This window comes from Stegodyphus dumicola, chromosome 6 (assembly GCF_044657685.1).
Source record: "Stegodyphus dumicola isolate Sdum_Otavi_A_Nest chromosome 6, ASM4465768v1".
NCBI classification, from domain to species: domain Eukaryota; kingdom Metazoa; phylum Arthropoda; class Arachnida; order Araneae; family Eresidae; genus Stegodyphus; species Stegodyphus dumicola.
This window is the reverse complement of record NC_140773.1, coordinates 24,868,589-24,883,996: the sequence shown is the minus strand read 5'-3', so window position 1 is coordinate 24,883,996 and position 15,408 is coordinate 24,868,589. Positions and strand designations below refer to the sequence as shown.

The 15,408-nt window shown below is 29.4% G+C and overlaps 1 protein-coding gene across 1 annotated transcript in view; it reads right to left on the bottom strand.

The window, feature by feature from the left end:
- The window catches only part of LOC118188361 (uncharacterized), a 131,022-nt gene extending 116,614 nt beyond the window's left edge, over positions 1-14,408 (bottom strand). Inside the window, exon 1 of the mRNA XM_035358776.2 lies at positions 13,946-14,408. Coding sequence (XP_035214667.2) covers positions 13,946-13,993 — 48 coding nt within the window. The 5' untranslated portion in view covers positions 13,994-14,408. The remainder of the gene's footprint in view (positions 1-13,945) is intronic.
- Between the last annotated feature and the right edge of the window lie 1,000 nt (positions 14,409-15,408).

The window sequence follows — 15,408 nt, the reverse complement described above, 5'->3', positions numbered from 1 at the left end:
CTGAATTTTGATATATAATTACACATTACCTTTTGTTTTGAACTAAATATACTCTTATTTACATTAAATGCAATCCTGATCTATTAAGATTTGAAATGAAAACTTAATTCCTGGGTTGATTTATTAATTTTTTTTTTTTTTTAGTTTATAATTTTAATACACGTGAATTTATCTTATAAACGCTTCTGTCTTTTTCTAAGCAGATTCAGTTAACTAACCATTATTACGACAAGCTTAAATACTATGATTACGAATGCCACTTTCTTCGGATCCCCCTGTAGTGTTCTTTGTTGTTTAGTCTATAAATATGGCAAGCACATTAGCTCCCAATTTAAATTATGTTTCACAACAACTGGAAAAAAATATTTCTTAGTAGTAAATGTAGAAAGAAATTAAATAGAGTTTATCAATAGTTTAATAGTTAATAAATTAAATAAGGTTTATTAGAAAAATAAATGGTAGTAGATGTTAAAAGAAGTTAAAATAGCATAATATACGGCGAAATAACATGAGAATGTAACGTTCTTCTGTTTCTCAGTTAATAAAAAATATCTTCGAATGGATGAAAATTATCAAATGAAATGGAATAGTTTAAATTATTTTGATCTAAGAAATATTAGTCTAGCGGAAGCTTATTAAAAATTTTTAACGCTTATTTAAGATTTCTTCTCCTTCTCACCCTTTCTTAGTCCAAAGGGATTTGAATCCCGAAGGACTATTAGTTTCGTTTTGGCATTTTGCGTCGGACTCATAAATGTCGGTTCACTTTTCAAACTGTTGCCACAAAATGTTAGAGTCCTGCATTATATTTGAAGAAATTAAATAATGAAAAATCTGCATAAATGTATGTATATTTCTCGTATTGTGATAAGACAACGGTACATAGAGTCATCGAATTTTGAATAACGTAATCCTCCAACGAATATGAGCATGTGGAAGACCAAATTTGAAATTTGAAATTTGTTTTATGATCGATTTCCTATTTTTTAAAACTTTGACGAATTTTTGATTAACAAACTCAAGGATTTCAAAGCGAGCAATGGCAACGTTGTGCAGAAAAAACATTTTTATCTCCAGCGCGTGAGTCTCTGTATCGGAAATTCTAAAGATATGCTCGTTTTAAAACTATTTTGCGATATTGCTGTTGCACTGGATCTTATGGTTTAAGTGCGAGGAACATGATATTTAATAAAGAAAGGTAACACACAAAATGTTAAAAAACGCCCCTTTGGACGTAATTTAAAATTTGAAACATTTCAGATTTTGTTTTTTTTAATATTAAAATTATGCATTATTTTTTTTTCAATAATTTCTTCTCTTATTTCCTTTTAAATGAGTTTTATCAAAAGAAAGACATTCATTTCATTTCTTTCCTAAATTGAAATTTCATAGTTATTGAAACTGAATTTTTGATCTAAATCTTATAAACTGAAGTATTCGCAATAAGTATTTTTAATACTGAAAACTTTTAATTCTAAACCTTGCAGTTAAAAATATATTTAATTTATCTATAAGCCAGCAATTTTATTTCTCTGGAGATTATTTTTGCCAATGATGAAAGTGTATTGGTAAAATTCAAGCAATATAAAGTTCAACAATTTTGCTGAAGTTTTTCATTTTAATGGTACTCTTTATTTCTTCGTAGTAAAAATTACATTATGTTATTGCACACTGACTATTTTAACTATTTTAATTCTATTAACATAATGTTAAATAAATGCCTTTTCCCCCTTCCTTACCCCCTTTTTTGCATTATCATAAAATAATGGGAGAAAAAAGTTGAATCATTCCGAAATTAAAACTTTATTTTCAGTCAAAAATAAAAGTAATGGTTTTGTTTGGTTTATTTGATTACTGCAGAGCAGGCGGGGGTATCTGCCTAAGGGGAGGGATGTCTTCGAGGGGAATTTTCCAACTACTAAAATGCCCATGCAGTATACCTGCAAGCAGATATCTGGAACCTGGGTGGAATTACCTGTGTTCAGAGGTTATTGTCACTCGGTCACTGCTGGATGAATAAAAACAATTGCCAGGTATTATTAATTTATAATTAAAAATTCGCTTGCAATTAAAATTTTTATTCATTGCTTATCTTTCTAACATCTAGCTCTTAACATCTAGTTAGATGAAAAAATATAACTATTATTAAAGAAAAATTTTATGCAGTTTCATGTTAGCATCTAAAAATGATTTCTTCATAGTCTACTTTCTTCCTAATGAATGAAACTGCACTGTACCTAATACAAACATCCAGTAGGCCATTAAGTAATTAATTAGTTACCAGTGTTTCACTTTAGTTATTTTCAACCTCGTTCAGAAATTTAAAAGACATTGCTGTCAACCAAAATGTATAGTTATTTTTAAAAAATTGTAGGGGGTGGGAAAGAAAAAAAAAAAAAAAAAAAAAAGGTCGCTAAGTAGCATTTAAAAATGTATTTAGTTATTAGTGTAAAAACTACAAAATAATCTGAGATTAAAACGTGATAAAGAAAGCAAAAAAAGATTACTTATTTACTTTTGTTCATTCCTAAATTTCTTTATTTATTAGTAGCGCTTTGATTGAGGACAATGGGAAGCAGTTCTAGGAATTTGACATAAAACTTTCCCTAATATAAAATTCCTGAAAATTATCCTGTTATAAATACACCTAATTTGAGATACCGTAATATAACATAATTTTAGACAATTATTTCTCTTACAGCTGTTCTTGAATATTTTTGGAATAACCAAACTTAGAATTAGTTTCCAATGTTCTAGCGTTGATTAAACTATCAAAAAAAAAATGACTAGGCATGATAATGTGAAACGAACTTAATAAATTTACCTTAAACAATAATAAAAATAAAAATTTTGAACACAGCCTATTGTTTTCAAAAAAGTCAAAAAGTTGTAAAACTGATAATAACAAATTTAAACAATAATGCGAATTTCTGAAACTGTGTTTCCGCATTTATATTTACAAATTTATGTTGAGTTGTATACACATTATACAAAGACAAAATATTCATTACAAACAATGCACTGTTTCGAAAGGAGCTACGAGGAAGCATAGAAATTGAACTTAATTTTTCCTGCTTAAGAACTTTTATTTAATTTAGATAAAATGATAACATTGTAAGCAGCTTGAAAAAACATCGATTTCCCGGTAAATTCTACCTCTAACAGCAGAGGAAGTTAGCTTCTTGTAAACAAATCTTAAACAATGAAACAAATATAATTGGTGTTCCTTACAGTGAAACAAGCCTTGGATACGTTGAGGAAAATTGTGATATTTTCATTCGTAAAACAAACCTAGTTTTAAATCTCACTGGAAAATCTTTTAGATATTTTTTTTTTTTTTTTTTTTTTTTTTTTTTTTTTTTTACCAAAAACTATCTTGTGTTTATAAAATTAGTAATCTAATTTGTAATATGCCTCATACTTGAAACCGTGTTTCAACTATAATCTGTGGTATTTTAAATTTTTATAAATAAAGAATTCTGTTAAAATTAATTCAAAATATTTTAAAGGGAACATAAAACTGTATTCTGTTCTCAAACACTTCGTTCGGATCACATTAATTAGCCAATTAATCGTTAATTAATTAATGTGTTTTTTCGCTTACGAGCTCAACTTCAGATGTCTGTACTGCAAAGTTCTCTTAAGTTCTCCAGTATTAATATTCTCCAGTATATAATATTAATATATAATATAGTATATAATATATAATATATAATATATTATATAATAGATATATAATCCAGTATATATCCAGTATATAATAGATATTAATATCTCCAGTACTGCAAAGTACTCCAGGATGAATTTTACTCCTAAAACCTAAATTTTTTGTTTTTGTTCTCAGTACATTAGACATAAAATTAACTATCCCTATTAAAAATATACATTCCATCATAAATTATTTCTTGTGTCACAAAATCATTCTTTAATGCTTTCTTAATACTTAAATTATTCCTTATGATGTGCTATTTTGTTCTACACTAAGCAGCAAAATCTTGATTTGAATGATAAAACTGATTTCTCGAAACGTTAATTAATTTACAGCTTGTTGATTGGAATCAAACATAAAGACTTTGTTCAGAAATTGCAGTTACCTTTCGTAATTAAGTACCTTAAAAAAAACTAAATTTAAGCAGCCTCTAAGCAACCATAAGTAAATTTTATTAATTATTAATAATTATTCGCTTTTAAACAAGAAGTTTCTGACACGAAAAGATTTGCTTCATAATATAATGCTAAATTATTAGGTCTTAAAACACTTTTGAGAAATCGGAAGCAGTTTGAGAATAAAGTTCCTCAATATCTTCTTGCTTCATGCTAAAAATTACATTTTACAGATTAAAACAATCATTTTCTGTAACGAAAATATTTAAAGCTATCTATTTTAAGCAAAATAATTACAGAAGTATCAATATAATTGCAGAAATATTAATGATAATAATTACAGAAGTATTAATGATAATTCTTAGATAAATACAGCCTTACGCATGACGCAATCCTACAACCATTTAATAGGTTTTATTGCTAACTGAATCAAAGGAAATGCAAATTCTTTGATCTTGATAACATTTAAAATTTTTGTGATTTATGTAATCAATGAAATATGAGAAGTTTCTAAGTCCTACTAAAATTTTCTAAAATTAATATTCAGCTCTAGAAATTTAAAACATTTAACTAAATATTCTTCTAAAAATGAAATTTCTCATTCAAAGACTAGGGTAAAAATTATAAAACAAATGTGCATTTATTTTTGAACATTTTTAACCGGTGTTTTGTTTCTTTCCTAGAAATAAATTCTACTTCCTTAATAAACATAAATAACCTAATGTTTAAGCTGCTATTTCTATATTTCTACTAATTCTTTATTAGGCTAATACCCTTTTACAAGTTTTGTAAAGGCACGTAGAGTCTCCTAAATATTAAAACTTACTCTTATTAAACGAAATTCCAAATTTCAGAAGATTAAATTTATGTACACCTGGATTTTGTTATGAATTTTTTAACTAAAAACAGAATTTCGTAACTTTTCTTTTAGAACACTGTTTTTAAATGATGACATGCAAGTAATTTTGGAAAAGGAAATGAATTAGTTGAAAAAAATAAATTAATGAATAATGAATTAGTTTAATAATGAATAAATTAATGAATTAGTTTAAAAGGAAATGAAGTGTTTGCTTAGATACGGAAAAATCGCATAGCGCTATCAAAAGTAAAAGACACTTAGTCTACACACTTCTCTACAAAATAAAAGTCTACAACATTTAAAGTAAATTTTACATAAAATCAAATTGTCACATCATGTGGGACTAAATTTTATTGGAAAAATTTATTGCAGAATATATTACCTTAAAATTACAAAACATCTGATAAAATGTGTCGCACAGACTCTATAGTAGTAAGAGGAGCCTACAGCGGTACCTAACGGCCCGGGTTCGAATCCCGGAGAAGGCATGAATGTTTGTAAATGTATAGTATCTTTGCGGCATGGGGTCACTCTAAATATGTTAGTGAGCCGAAAGTCCTCTCGTGTGGATCGGTGGAAGAAAGGAGGGATGGGAGACCTGCATCACCCCCTAGGCGGTCTTCCTCAAAATTGGGGGTGGAAATAGAAGTCCAACCTTTCTTTGGAGTAGTCTCTGGCAACTATTCTTCCATGTGATATGGACACGATACCAACAATAACAGCTAGTTAGGTAAATTATAAAATTTTTCATTTCATCATAATATATAAATTTTTGCTTTTTTTTTTTTTTTTTTTTTTGAGTACGTTAATTAAAGATTTTTTAAATACATTTCATCAATTTTAAAAGACGCTATGTATACTGTTAAAATTAAGTGTACGATACTTAATTATGCTTATTTGGTATTATTTAGCAATGTTTATTTAGAATTTAAAATTACATAAATAAATACTAAGTATTTTTTTGAATGAAACAGTAACATCAGTGCTATGAAATATTCATATAGAACTTTTATGTAAATTACGTTTTTTGTCCATTTTATAATTACAGGAAAATTTTGCTTTCGCTTTTACATTAGCTATGCAAAATTGTAATGTTCTTTCGGGTAATAGTGATGCTGTTGTTGAAAATAAAAATGAAATTAAGAAATACGAAGCAAAATTCTATTTCGCAAGAATTACTATTTAATACAAGCTACATAATTTTACTATTCCCCTACTCTACTAATTACCTAATCACTTTAAAATTCAAACTGGTACACAGAATTTCAAGTATGCATTCAGATATAAATTCGGGAATTACTTATTCATTGATTTCACTTATTCATTCATTTGCTGAAAAACATTACCTATCACTTGTCCTTATTTTATTACAAAAACGTATGTTACTTACGTATTTAAAATATCCTCGATGAACTTTCAAAAAGGTGACTGTTTTTGCAAGGAATTTATTTTTCTTTTAATCTTTAGCGAAATTTGATTAACTGTAACTTCTAAACTGTAATTGGCGTCAATATCATAGCTACTATATTATGTGAAGAGGGGTAATAACATCCGTTTCAGACATTACAGAAAAGACTAAATTAAAATCACCTTCTTTTCAGAGAATCAAAATTTTAGTGCTTTTCCGGAAATTATTTTTTAATTAATTAGTAAGTTTTGTTTGAGCTTTATTAAGAGTGATAAATGTTGCAGGTTTTCTCGTGTGCTTTGCCATAATCAAATAACCTAATTTAAAGCATGATTCATTTTTAAGTATTTTTAGAAACAATATTTCCTTCTAAGTTTCTGTTAATGATTTTGACGTAGAAATGTAAACAGGGCTGAGACATACCAAAGGCTATGCAATATTAAAAAACATCAATTTTTTTAAAGAAAAATAAACACAGATTAGAAAAAATAAAAAATATTAATATTTCAAGTTTTCCATTTCGATTTCAGTAATAGTTTAGTATTTAAAGCAAAGGAATGTAAGAACTGAAATTTGTGAACGCCGGTACATACCGCCTTTTTTATTTCCTTGTATGAAGGAAGCACTGTAATCGCGAAAAATTTCGGGTACCATTTTTCAACAAAAATATCCATTTAGACAGTTCCCGAATCCATTTGGACGATTATTTTTCAGTTACGTCTGCGTGTACGCAGAAAAATAAAGGACTGCTTTTTCCAAAACGGATTGTGAAATGGATTCAAAAGTGATTTTTTTTTTTCTTTTGCGATGTATATACGTACGTACATACCTAGGTATATACGTCTCATCTCAAAAGTAATTAGCCGTAGAACTTTGAAGTTTTGTATCTGGGAATGCTATAACATCTGATTGAGCACCTCTCTTTTTTTATTTCAATTGATCTTACCAAACGTATATACTATACATTATTATCCATTCTTTATCCGGAAGTCCTTACCTGGCCTTTATTTTTTCACTCATTGGTTGTACACCAATTACAGAAGTTTTTTAAATGACAAAAATATTCATGTTTGGCACGCTACCTTTTAAAGTTGGAGTTTTGATAAAAATAAATAAATAAATAAATAAATAAAATAAAAAAAGTAGGCAGTCTAATTAGGCCTAGAGGAGTACACAAGTAAAATTTTGTGAAGATAGCACTTTAACACTTATCTTTTAATTCTGTGGGTGTGCCCAAAGTGGGCACACTGATTGAATAGAGCTTCGAAAAGAGTGCTGAAACGAGCATTGTTGTCAATGAACTGACCGATGAGATGCGGAGAAACAAAGAACACAGACTCTCAGTTGTCCTAGATTATCGGTGAGCCCGGTCTGGGCACACCTAGAGTTCGCGGATTTGATTTTAGGCAAGATTTCAAGGTAAAAATTTAAAACTAATATAGAATAAGGAGATTAGCATACAGCCAAAAAATAGGACAGAAATTTCTTTTCAAACAACTCCTTTTATACCCTAAAAACAAAATCTGGAAGATTTCTTTGAAAAATGAGGGTCTTTAAAAAACTAACATGGCTAAAATATATGGACTACTGGTTTGTATTGAGCTACCATCTACTATAAATAAAGAAGGTTCAGAGTAACCTATAGTAACCTATAAATCCTTTTTCACTCAATTTTTCTGTGCGTACAGAAGGAAATTTTTAGGTGTGTCCAGACCGGACACACTGTGCCGCAAAGGGTTATTAGGCTGTCAGAAGAAAGATCGTATGGTGTCCACATATTTTCGAAGAAATAAATAGGAACTAACATATTAGAGTGTAGATTAAGATCAACTACGATATGTTTTCTCCAAATACTAAGAAGACTAAAAAGACCTTCTTATGCGAAACATAATTATTCGAGTTTAAAGACTTTTACGAGCAGTCACAAATAATGACAAGTTCTTGGGTAATAAATAATAGCTAATATTATGTTACGTAACTGCACTAGATATTTAAGTGCATATATGTTTTATATATCATCTTTGTTTATTCAACATTATGCCAGCTTAATAAGATATGATACATCAAATAAGTTTTTTAATTACATTAATTTATTTTTAGAAATAATTAATTAATTTTTTATTGTATTTAGGTAATTTGCACGTAGTTATTTTGAAACTATATATAAAAAAATCTACAGGCAGTCTTAAACGAATCAATTCCAGGGAGAAATATATATATAATGCAACATGATCGGAAATATATATAACGCAAAATTTACAGTTCCTAAGTGAATTACGAAATTTGCAGTATATATGTTTTTCCCCCCTCTCTACTTCTGTTTTAATAGCATAAATAAAAATTAGACTGGTCTGCAGGCACAGAAATTTATTACTATCATCTCTGAGAGATATAGTTCGATTTGAAAATTGGAAACAATTTTTGGTTAAAGAGATGCTAATGAAGTAATAAAGATACAGAGCACTTTTTTCCGCTTTGAAATTACATATTAACTCCCTTTCCTACAAGGAAGTTGCTACTTTTTTCTGTAAAATATAGATGCAATATCAGTAGATCCCTTTGCCTGCAGGACTTTGGAAATTATTGCTTAAAGCACAGCCAGAGAAGCAAAACAAATTACGGTATGGTATACATTTTTATAAGAAATTAATTCCTTTTCCTGCGTTCCATCATTTCAGGATAATGAGCCTTTACATAACAAGGATAATCTACCGGCTTGGAGAATGGATGCTCCAGTTGCGTCAGGAGATTGCTATCTGGTGGTCGCGGAGTTCACGACGGTTCCCTCATCCCCAGAATATCACAGCGGATGATTTCAGAGGGGTACTTTGCAGCAAGGGGAAAGAAAGCAACCCCCTAAAGAGCAGAAACCGACGGTGCTGACACCGTAATGACTTTTCACACCGCCTTTCTATTTCCACCCCTCTCTGACTTTCAATCTTTACCCTCCCCGGCCTATTTATCGCTAATTCATCCTCTTTCATACTCCCGGTATAGAAAATACACAACGGGCCCCGCAAAAGGCCCGCGATATGCTATTATGCTTCCGAGACGACGAGGACCGATCTGCCTTTTTTGCGACGTCCCCAAACCCCATGTGTTCCCGTTGAGAGTAAATTTCGGGAGACGCACAGAGACATATACCTCGCTTTATTATTTTTATGCCTGAATGACTGCGTCAAAACAGGATAATCGTTGACTGCTGTTGTATTTCGATGCGAAATCAAATTTTATGCCGAATTAGTGGAGTCGTAGTGATTGACGTCAGAAAAGGGGACTCTTCCGTTTGACAGTCACATTAAAAAGATTCTATTCTCAGTCGAATGTTGCGCTAGTTGAATCGAATTTATTCGCCATTTTATTGATGTAATTAATTTATTTCAGCTATTTTAAACTGCAGCTGCTAATTGTGAAATCGAAGTTACCCAATACGCCATTAAAATTTACTCCGTACCTGTTGCTCCTGTTGACAAACTCACTTGTCTCAATTGTTAGATAAAGATATTAACCCATTTCTTGAACTCCAAATTGCTAAATATATCCTGCTTTAAATTCTCTCCCGCGAAACAAAGAAATCTAATACGCACATTCCTTGTGTGTGAAGTAATTCAAGAACTTTTTCCTTTGTTTTTATCTTTAATGTTATAAGGAAATGCATATTATTGACATTCATTATTAGTTAAATAAATTATGAACAGTTTAAAGTATAAAAAAATGTTTGTCATGTGACATTCCTCCTTAAATTAATCGCTGTTAAAGTTTAACGTAAGTAAATTTAGTATCAAATTTTGAGCGTGTCCTGAAATGTTATAAAATGGAAGAAACGTTTATAATGAGCAGCATATAAACACGACAGATTCGCCATAATTTTGATTTCAATGTAATTAAAATCAAAATTATGAAGGATTTGTCCTGTGTCATATAGTATGGGACATATGACAGTAACGTTTTAAAAATCAGTTGTATTATTATGTGAATGAGTTTTATCCATATTTTCCTACCGTGCCTTTAAATAAATTTATAAAAAGGTATTTCTTACTATTTTTTAAGTACTATAGTATGGTTAGGTTTTGTTTACACATACCGACTGTTCATATAATCAGTAATAAATGTTACTTAATGCTACTGAATAACTTAATGTTTCATTGTCTGTACATTTCAGTGCAAAATTTTACTGAACGACTGAATATTTCATATGACTTGCAAGCAAAACTGCACATACATTTCTAATTTTATATAGATTAGATCAGTTTTAAAACCACATGCTTGAATTTTCCTTTAGTTTGGCACTTAATATAATAATTTTTTTCATAAGAAAAAATTTGGCCCTGATGGTAAATAAACTTTTATGAAGTCTTTTATTTAGTTGCTTGTCTAATAATGTAAATACCATATATCTTTAAGGATATTAATTTGAACAAAGAAAAGAAGTTTATTAATCCTGAAGAATTATGAGCCCAACAGCCAAATTATTTGGTCATTTTCTTTACTGAATATGTTGTAAATTGCAATGAGAAAATACTCGATCATTATTTTAAAGCAAAGTGATAAAGGAGATAAATATAAACAAGTTAAAGATCCAGTTTCTAGTTTCCCAGTCTTTCGAACAAATGAAAAAGTAAATAAATAAATAAATAAAGGTGTAACATTTAATGAAAACACTGTAAAGGATTTTCAAATGTTATTTTCACTGTAAAGGATTTTCAATTTTAAAGTAGATTAAATTTTTAAATTGTTAAGTTTTAATGAAAAGTGTGAAAGAGATTTGCTTTTTATTGTGAAAGCGGGAAACAGTTTTATTTATCACCTTTATTAGGTTTATTAAGCTTTATGACACAATATCTAATTTCAAAAAAATTATATAAGCTTGTGATAAAAGTAAAATTGAATCTGAAAATAGCTTCGGACTAACACAAACTGTTATTATAGCAGGGCGAGTAGGGAATTTGGATAAATGATAGCCTAGTTTCAATTAATCTTGAAAATTGCTTATCATATTATCAATTATCCAGCGCTTAGCTCATGTTTTAATTCTTTAATATTCTACTTTGTTTGACAAATGAAGCAATAAATAATAATAAATTAGAAGTTTCTTTATAATTCGTACCTTTATAAATGCTTCTTTCTGCAGTTCTAGAACGTTTGCTGCTCATACTAAAAAGCATTTGCATCACACCCATAATTTTTTTAGGTACATGTTTCAGATAAATTTACAGTGAAGTATAATAAAGGCATAAAAACTGTTCTATATGTTTTCACTGATAAACATTGTTTACTATTCTTATTATGGAAAAATTACGAATATTAAATACAATTTAACAGTAATTCTCAGCTTGCTTCGCAAACAATCCTATTGCAATTTATGACGCTTATGTTACTTAACATGTAACAAAAAAGAAAATTTTATGCTATTTAATATCAAAATCCACGCAATAAAAGTTTTTATTGTTAATATTCCAACCCAAAAGCGCACGAGTAACTGGAAAATGATCCTATGTTATTTATAAGTAAATTTATTATTATATTATGTATAATTTATTATTATATTATATTATGTATAAATTATATGTTTTGCTGTTTCATTTTTTATTTTTATTTATTTATTTATTTTGCATAAAAGCATTTATCACTATTTTTTTCTTTTTTTAATAAACAAGCTTCTTACAGAATTACTGTCGACAAAATAATCTGCTTTGTTGGCAACAATTTGATCCTTTAATGACCAAATGTTCTGATCTGCCCAGTTTTTTTTATCATTTTTTAATATGAATAATACGACAAACAAAATTTTGAAAAACATAGACCAAAAATATAATGGTGAGCTAAAGTACTTTTTATGAAATGAAATTTTTGAAGGAAGATTAAAAGTTTTTTGTAGCGAATAAGAATAGCTAAATTCAAACACTTTTTTTAATTGGAAAAATATAACAGGGCAATATGAAATTTATAGGCAGGAAATAAAGCATGCTTAGGTTAAAGTTTAGTTATTTTTGAATAAAACTCTATCTTTGTTTTGCCTCTAATTAAGCTTGAGCAATGGACTTTTATTTTCTTGTAATGTCCAAAATAGCTTGGATTTCTTTTAAGTTATTTTCAGACTATCTTGTCAGAGAAATTATTTGAATTTAGATGCTTTTCATTAAATTTATGCGAAAAAGAAAGTAAATATGAAATTATAAGAACACTTACTTTATCAATGATAATTTAAAGATGCGTGAAAAAGGAATCGTATAAAATTCGTTAATGAACTCATATTTAATCGTTGGTCTCTATGAGCATTGAACCAAGGAAATTCTTTAAGTCCACCTAAATGTAAAGTACGCTAAATATAATTTTTCGATTTGCTTGAAAATAATCTTGCCTTTTCATTTAAGGTACAAAAGAAAAGGTATTTCAACAGCCAGTAATTAATAATCACCCGCTGTTTTACCTTCTCAGAATACAGGGGGGGATATAAAAATCCTTTAAATATATTTATATTTAAAAAAGCAAACGTAATTTGACAGTGATCTAAAACTGTATTTACTCAGAATCCAGTTATGAAATAAATATAATCACTCAAAGTAAGTGACTTTCTGAAACAATTTTCAAAAGCAAATTTATAACTTTAATAATAAATTCTGTAATTTTTTAAATATTTCTTAAATACTAGAAACGGTGGAAAATTTTTCAACTTAATTTTGTATAAATAATGAAAATTAAGTAAGAATAGCATCATATTTTCTTATAATGTCCAACACAGCTTGGATTTCTTTTAAATTATTTGTTATAAATTATTTTTCAGAATATCTTGCCAGAGAAGCTATTTAAATATACGTGCTTTTAATTAAATTCAGATGCACATATTTAGTACTGATTCTTTATTATTGTTTAAAAGGAATGAAGTTATTACGATTTACATGTTGACAAACAGAAAGTTATTAATAGTTTTAATATTTTGAATTAATTTAAATCTTATCTCATTTTTATTAGCTCAGTTATGATTACACTAACGACTTTATTATTCATTTAATATTCAGATTAAAAAAACTGTGTCAGGAGACATAACAACTGGTTGATTTAAAACTACAGATGATCGACCGAACTGAAGCAAAAGCAAATATAGTTTAATAAGAAATACTTAAATCTGGAGGTTCATTTAGTTAAAATAGTTAGAATGGAGGTTTTGACTACTATATCTCACCTGCGCCCATCCAACAGTTTTGAAATACACAGATAAACGACGTGTAGACAAGAACACTCAGTAAATACATATTTATTCACTATCCAATACAACGTCAGATTAAGATTTTAAATCTTTGAAAAGAAATCTCTCAAATTCCTAATACCGAATAAAAATAAAATTAAGGGAAAGTTTTGCAATGATTAACGGCTCTCTGAAACTAATATCCTGTTACATTTATTATGAAAAATATTAATTACAATAAAAATGCCATTAAAAAAGAAAGAAATGGTTTGAATAGGAAATATTTAATTAGATCTTTCTTAACTTTATTGAATATTAACTTTGCAACTTTAATTTTTTTTTTTTTTACATGAATAGTGTTTAGAGCATAACAAAGAATATATCTTACCTGTGTAGTAGGGGTGAAAGCTGCATATCCAAACTGCGCGTATGACATTTTCTCCTGAAAGTCTGTTTATAACAAGACAGTCTCACCAACAACACTTACTGCCCGGTTTTCATTTTCTGTACCTCTTCACGTGAACCAGCTGTCAGGGTGACGCTTGACAACCCTTCCGGTACCCATGTCGACAACCGCCGATGTTTACTTGAAATCAAGCCGAAGAAAATAATAACGTTACGCGACGGGCAGACACTAGCTAAGCCTGACTAGCACACACGTAACGTCTATTGTCCCTCGGGATGAACAAGGGGGGCAGCGAAAGGGGGTGGTTGAATTACTCGCTTACGGAAGGTCTGAAACGAAAGATCGTGGATAGTGGATCCTCCGGGTCCAGTTCTTACGGCAAACAAATACTCACTGACCAGGCAACGACACGCGCCCGATCGTCCGACTCCGCCCCTACGCTACGGATGGGGCGGATACGAGAGCTTGAAGTGGTTCTCCGCCCACGAGCGGAACGAAATACGGTGATAGACGTGCGAATGGCCACGCCTACCGTCTCCGCGAGCCAGTGAGAAAGGAGCCTTCGCATTGAATGAGTTGCGGAGTTTGGGAGAAGGATAGGGTGCAGGGGGTGATAATGGGGTGCACCGGCTCTTGTAATGGGATGTAAGACAGGATTGCGTGATTTGGGTGAAGTTATTATTATTTTTTCGTATCCTGTTCTCTTTGCTTAGTGTGTGTGTGTATACAAAACGGGAATGGCAGGAACCGAACATTTGGAACAACAATGTGGAACTAATTCGCACAAACTTAAAATGGAACTTCTCTGGCTGGGGAATTGTTTGCTTATTTGAAAAATAAACAAAGAATTAAACGATGCTAGCAAAAGTCTCAAAAAGTGATGTTAACAAGGTGATGAGCGCTTTACTTTTGCTATGTACAGATATGAGACGCTATTACATCCACATCGGTTTCGCATTACTTTCGCTTTGAAACGGTACTATATTTCTAGGATACGATGAATGAAAACATACCGTAAAATTACATTTCGGGGATTTTTTTTCAAATTCTGAATAATTTAATAAAAGAAATGAAATTATATTTGTGACCTGTTCGTGATATACAATAACGAAATAGTTCCAGAAAATTATTTTCGTTTAGATTCTGATGAAAATATAACTCATAAAAAAGAAAAGTACAATTCTAACGATAATTAAAAATAATTAAATAAATAAAATAAACGATTTTACCTCACTGTGCATAATATAAGGCATTTTAAACACTTTTATTAAACCCAAAAATTCAGCCAATAAAAGTTACCTGTCTGGTATATTATAAATGAAACATATTTAAATTATGCCAAATAGATTTTTTTATTAAGTACTTAATTCATTAAAAATGCTTTAAATTGTTTTTAAATTGTTGACTTTCATAAGCAAAGGAAATATTATTTAACAGATAAATTA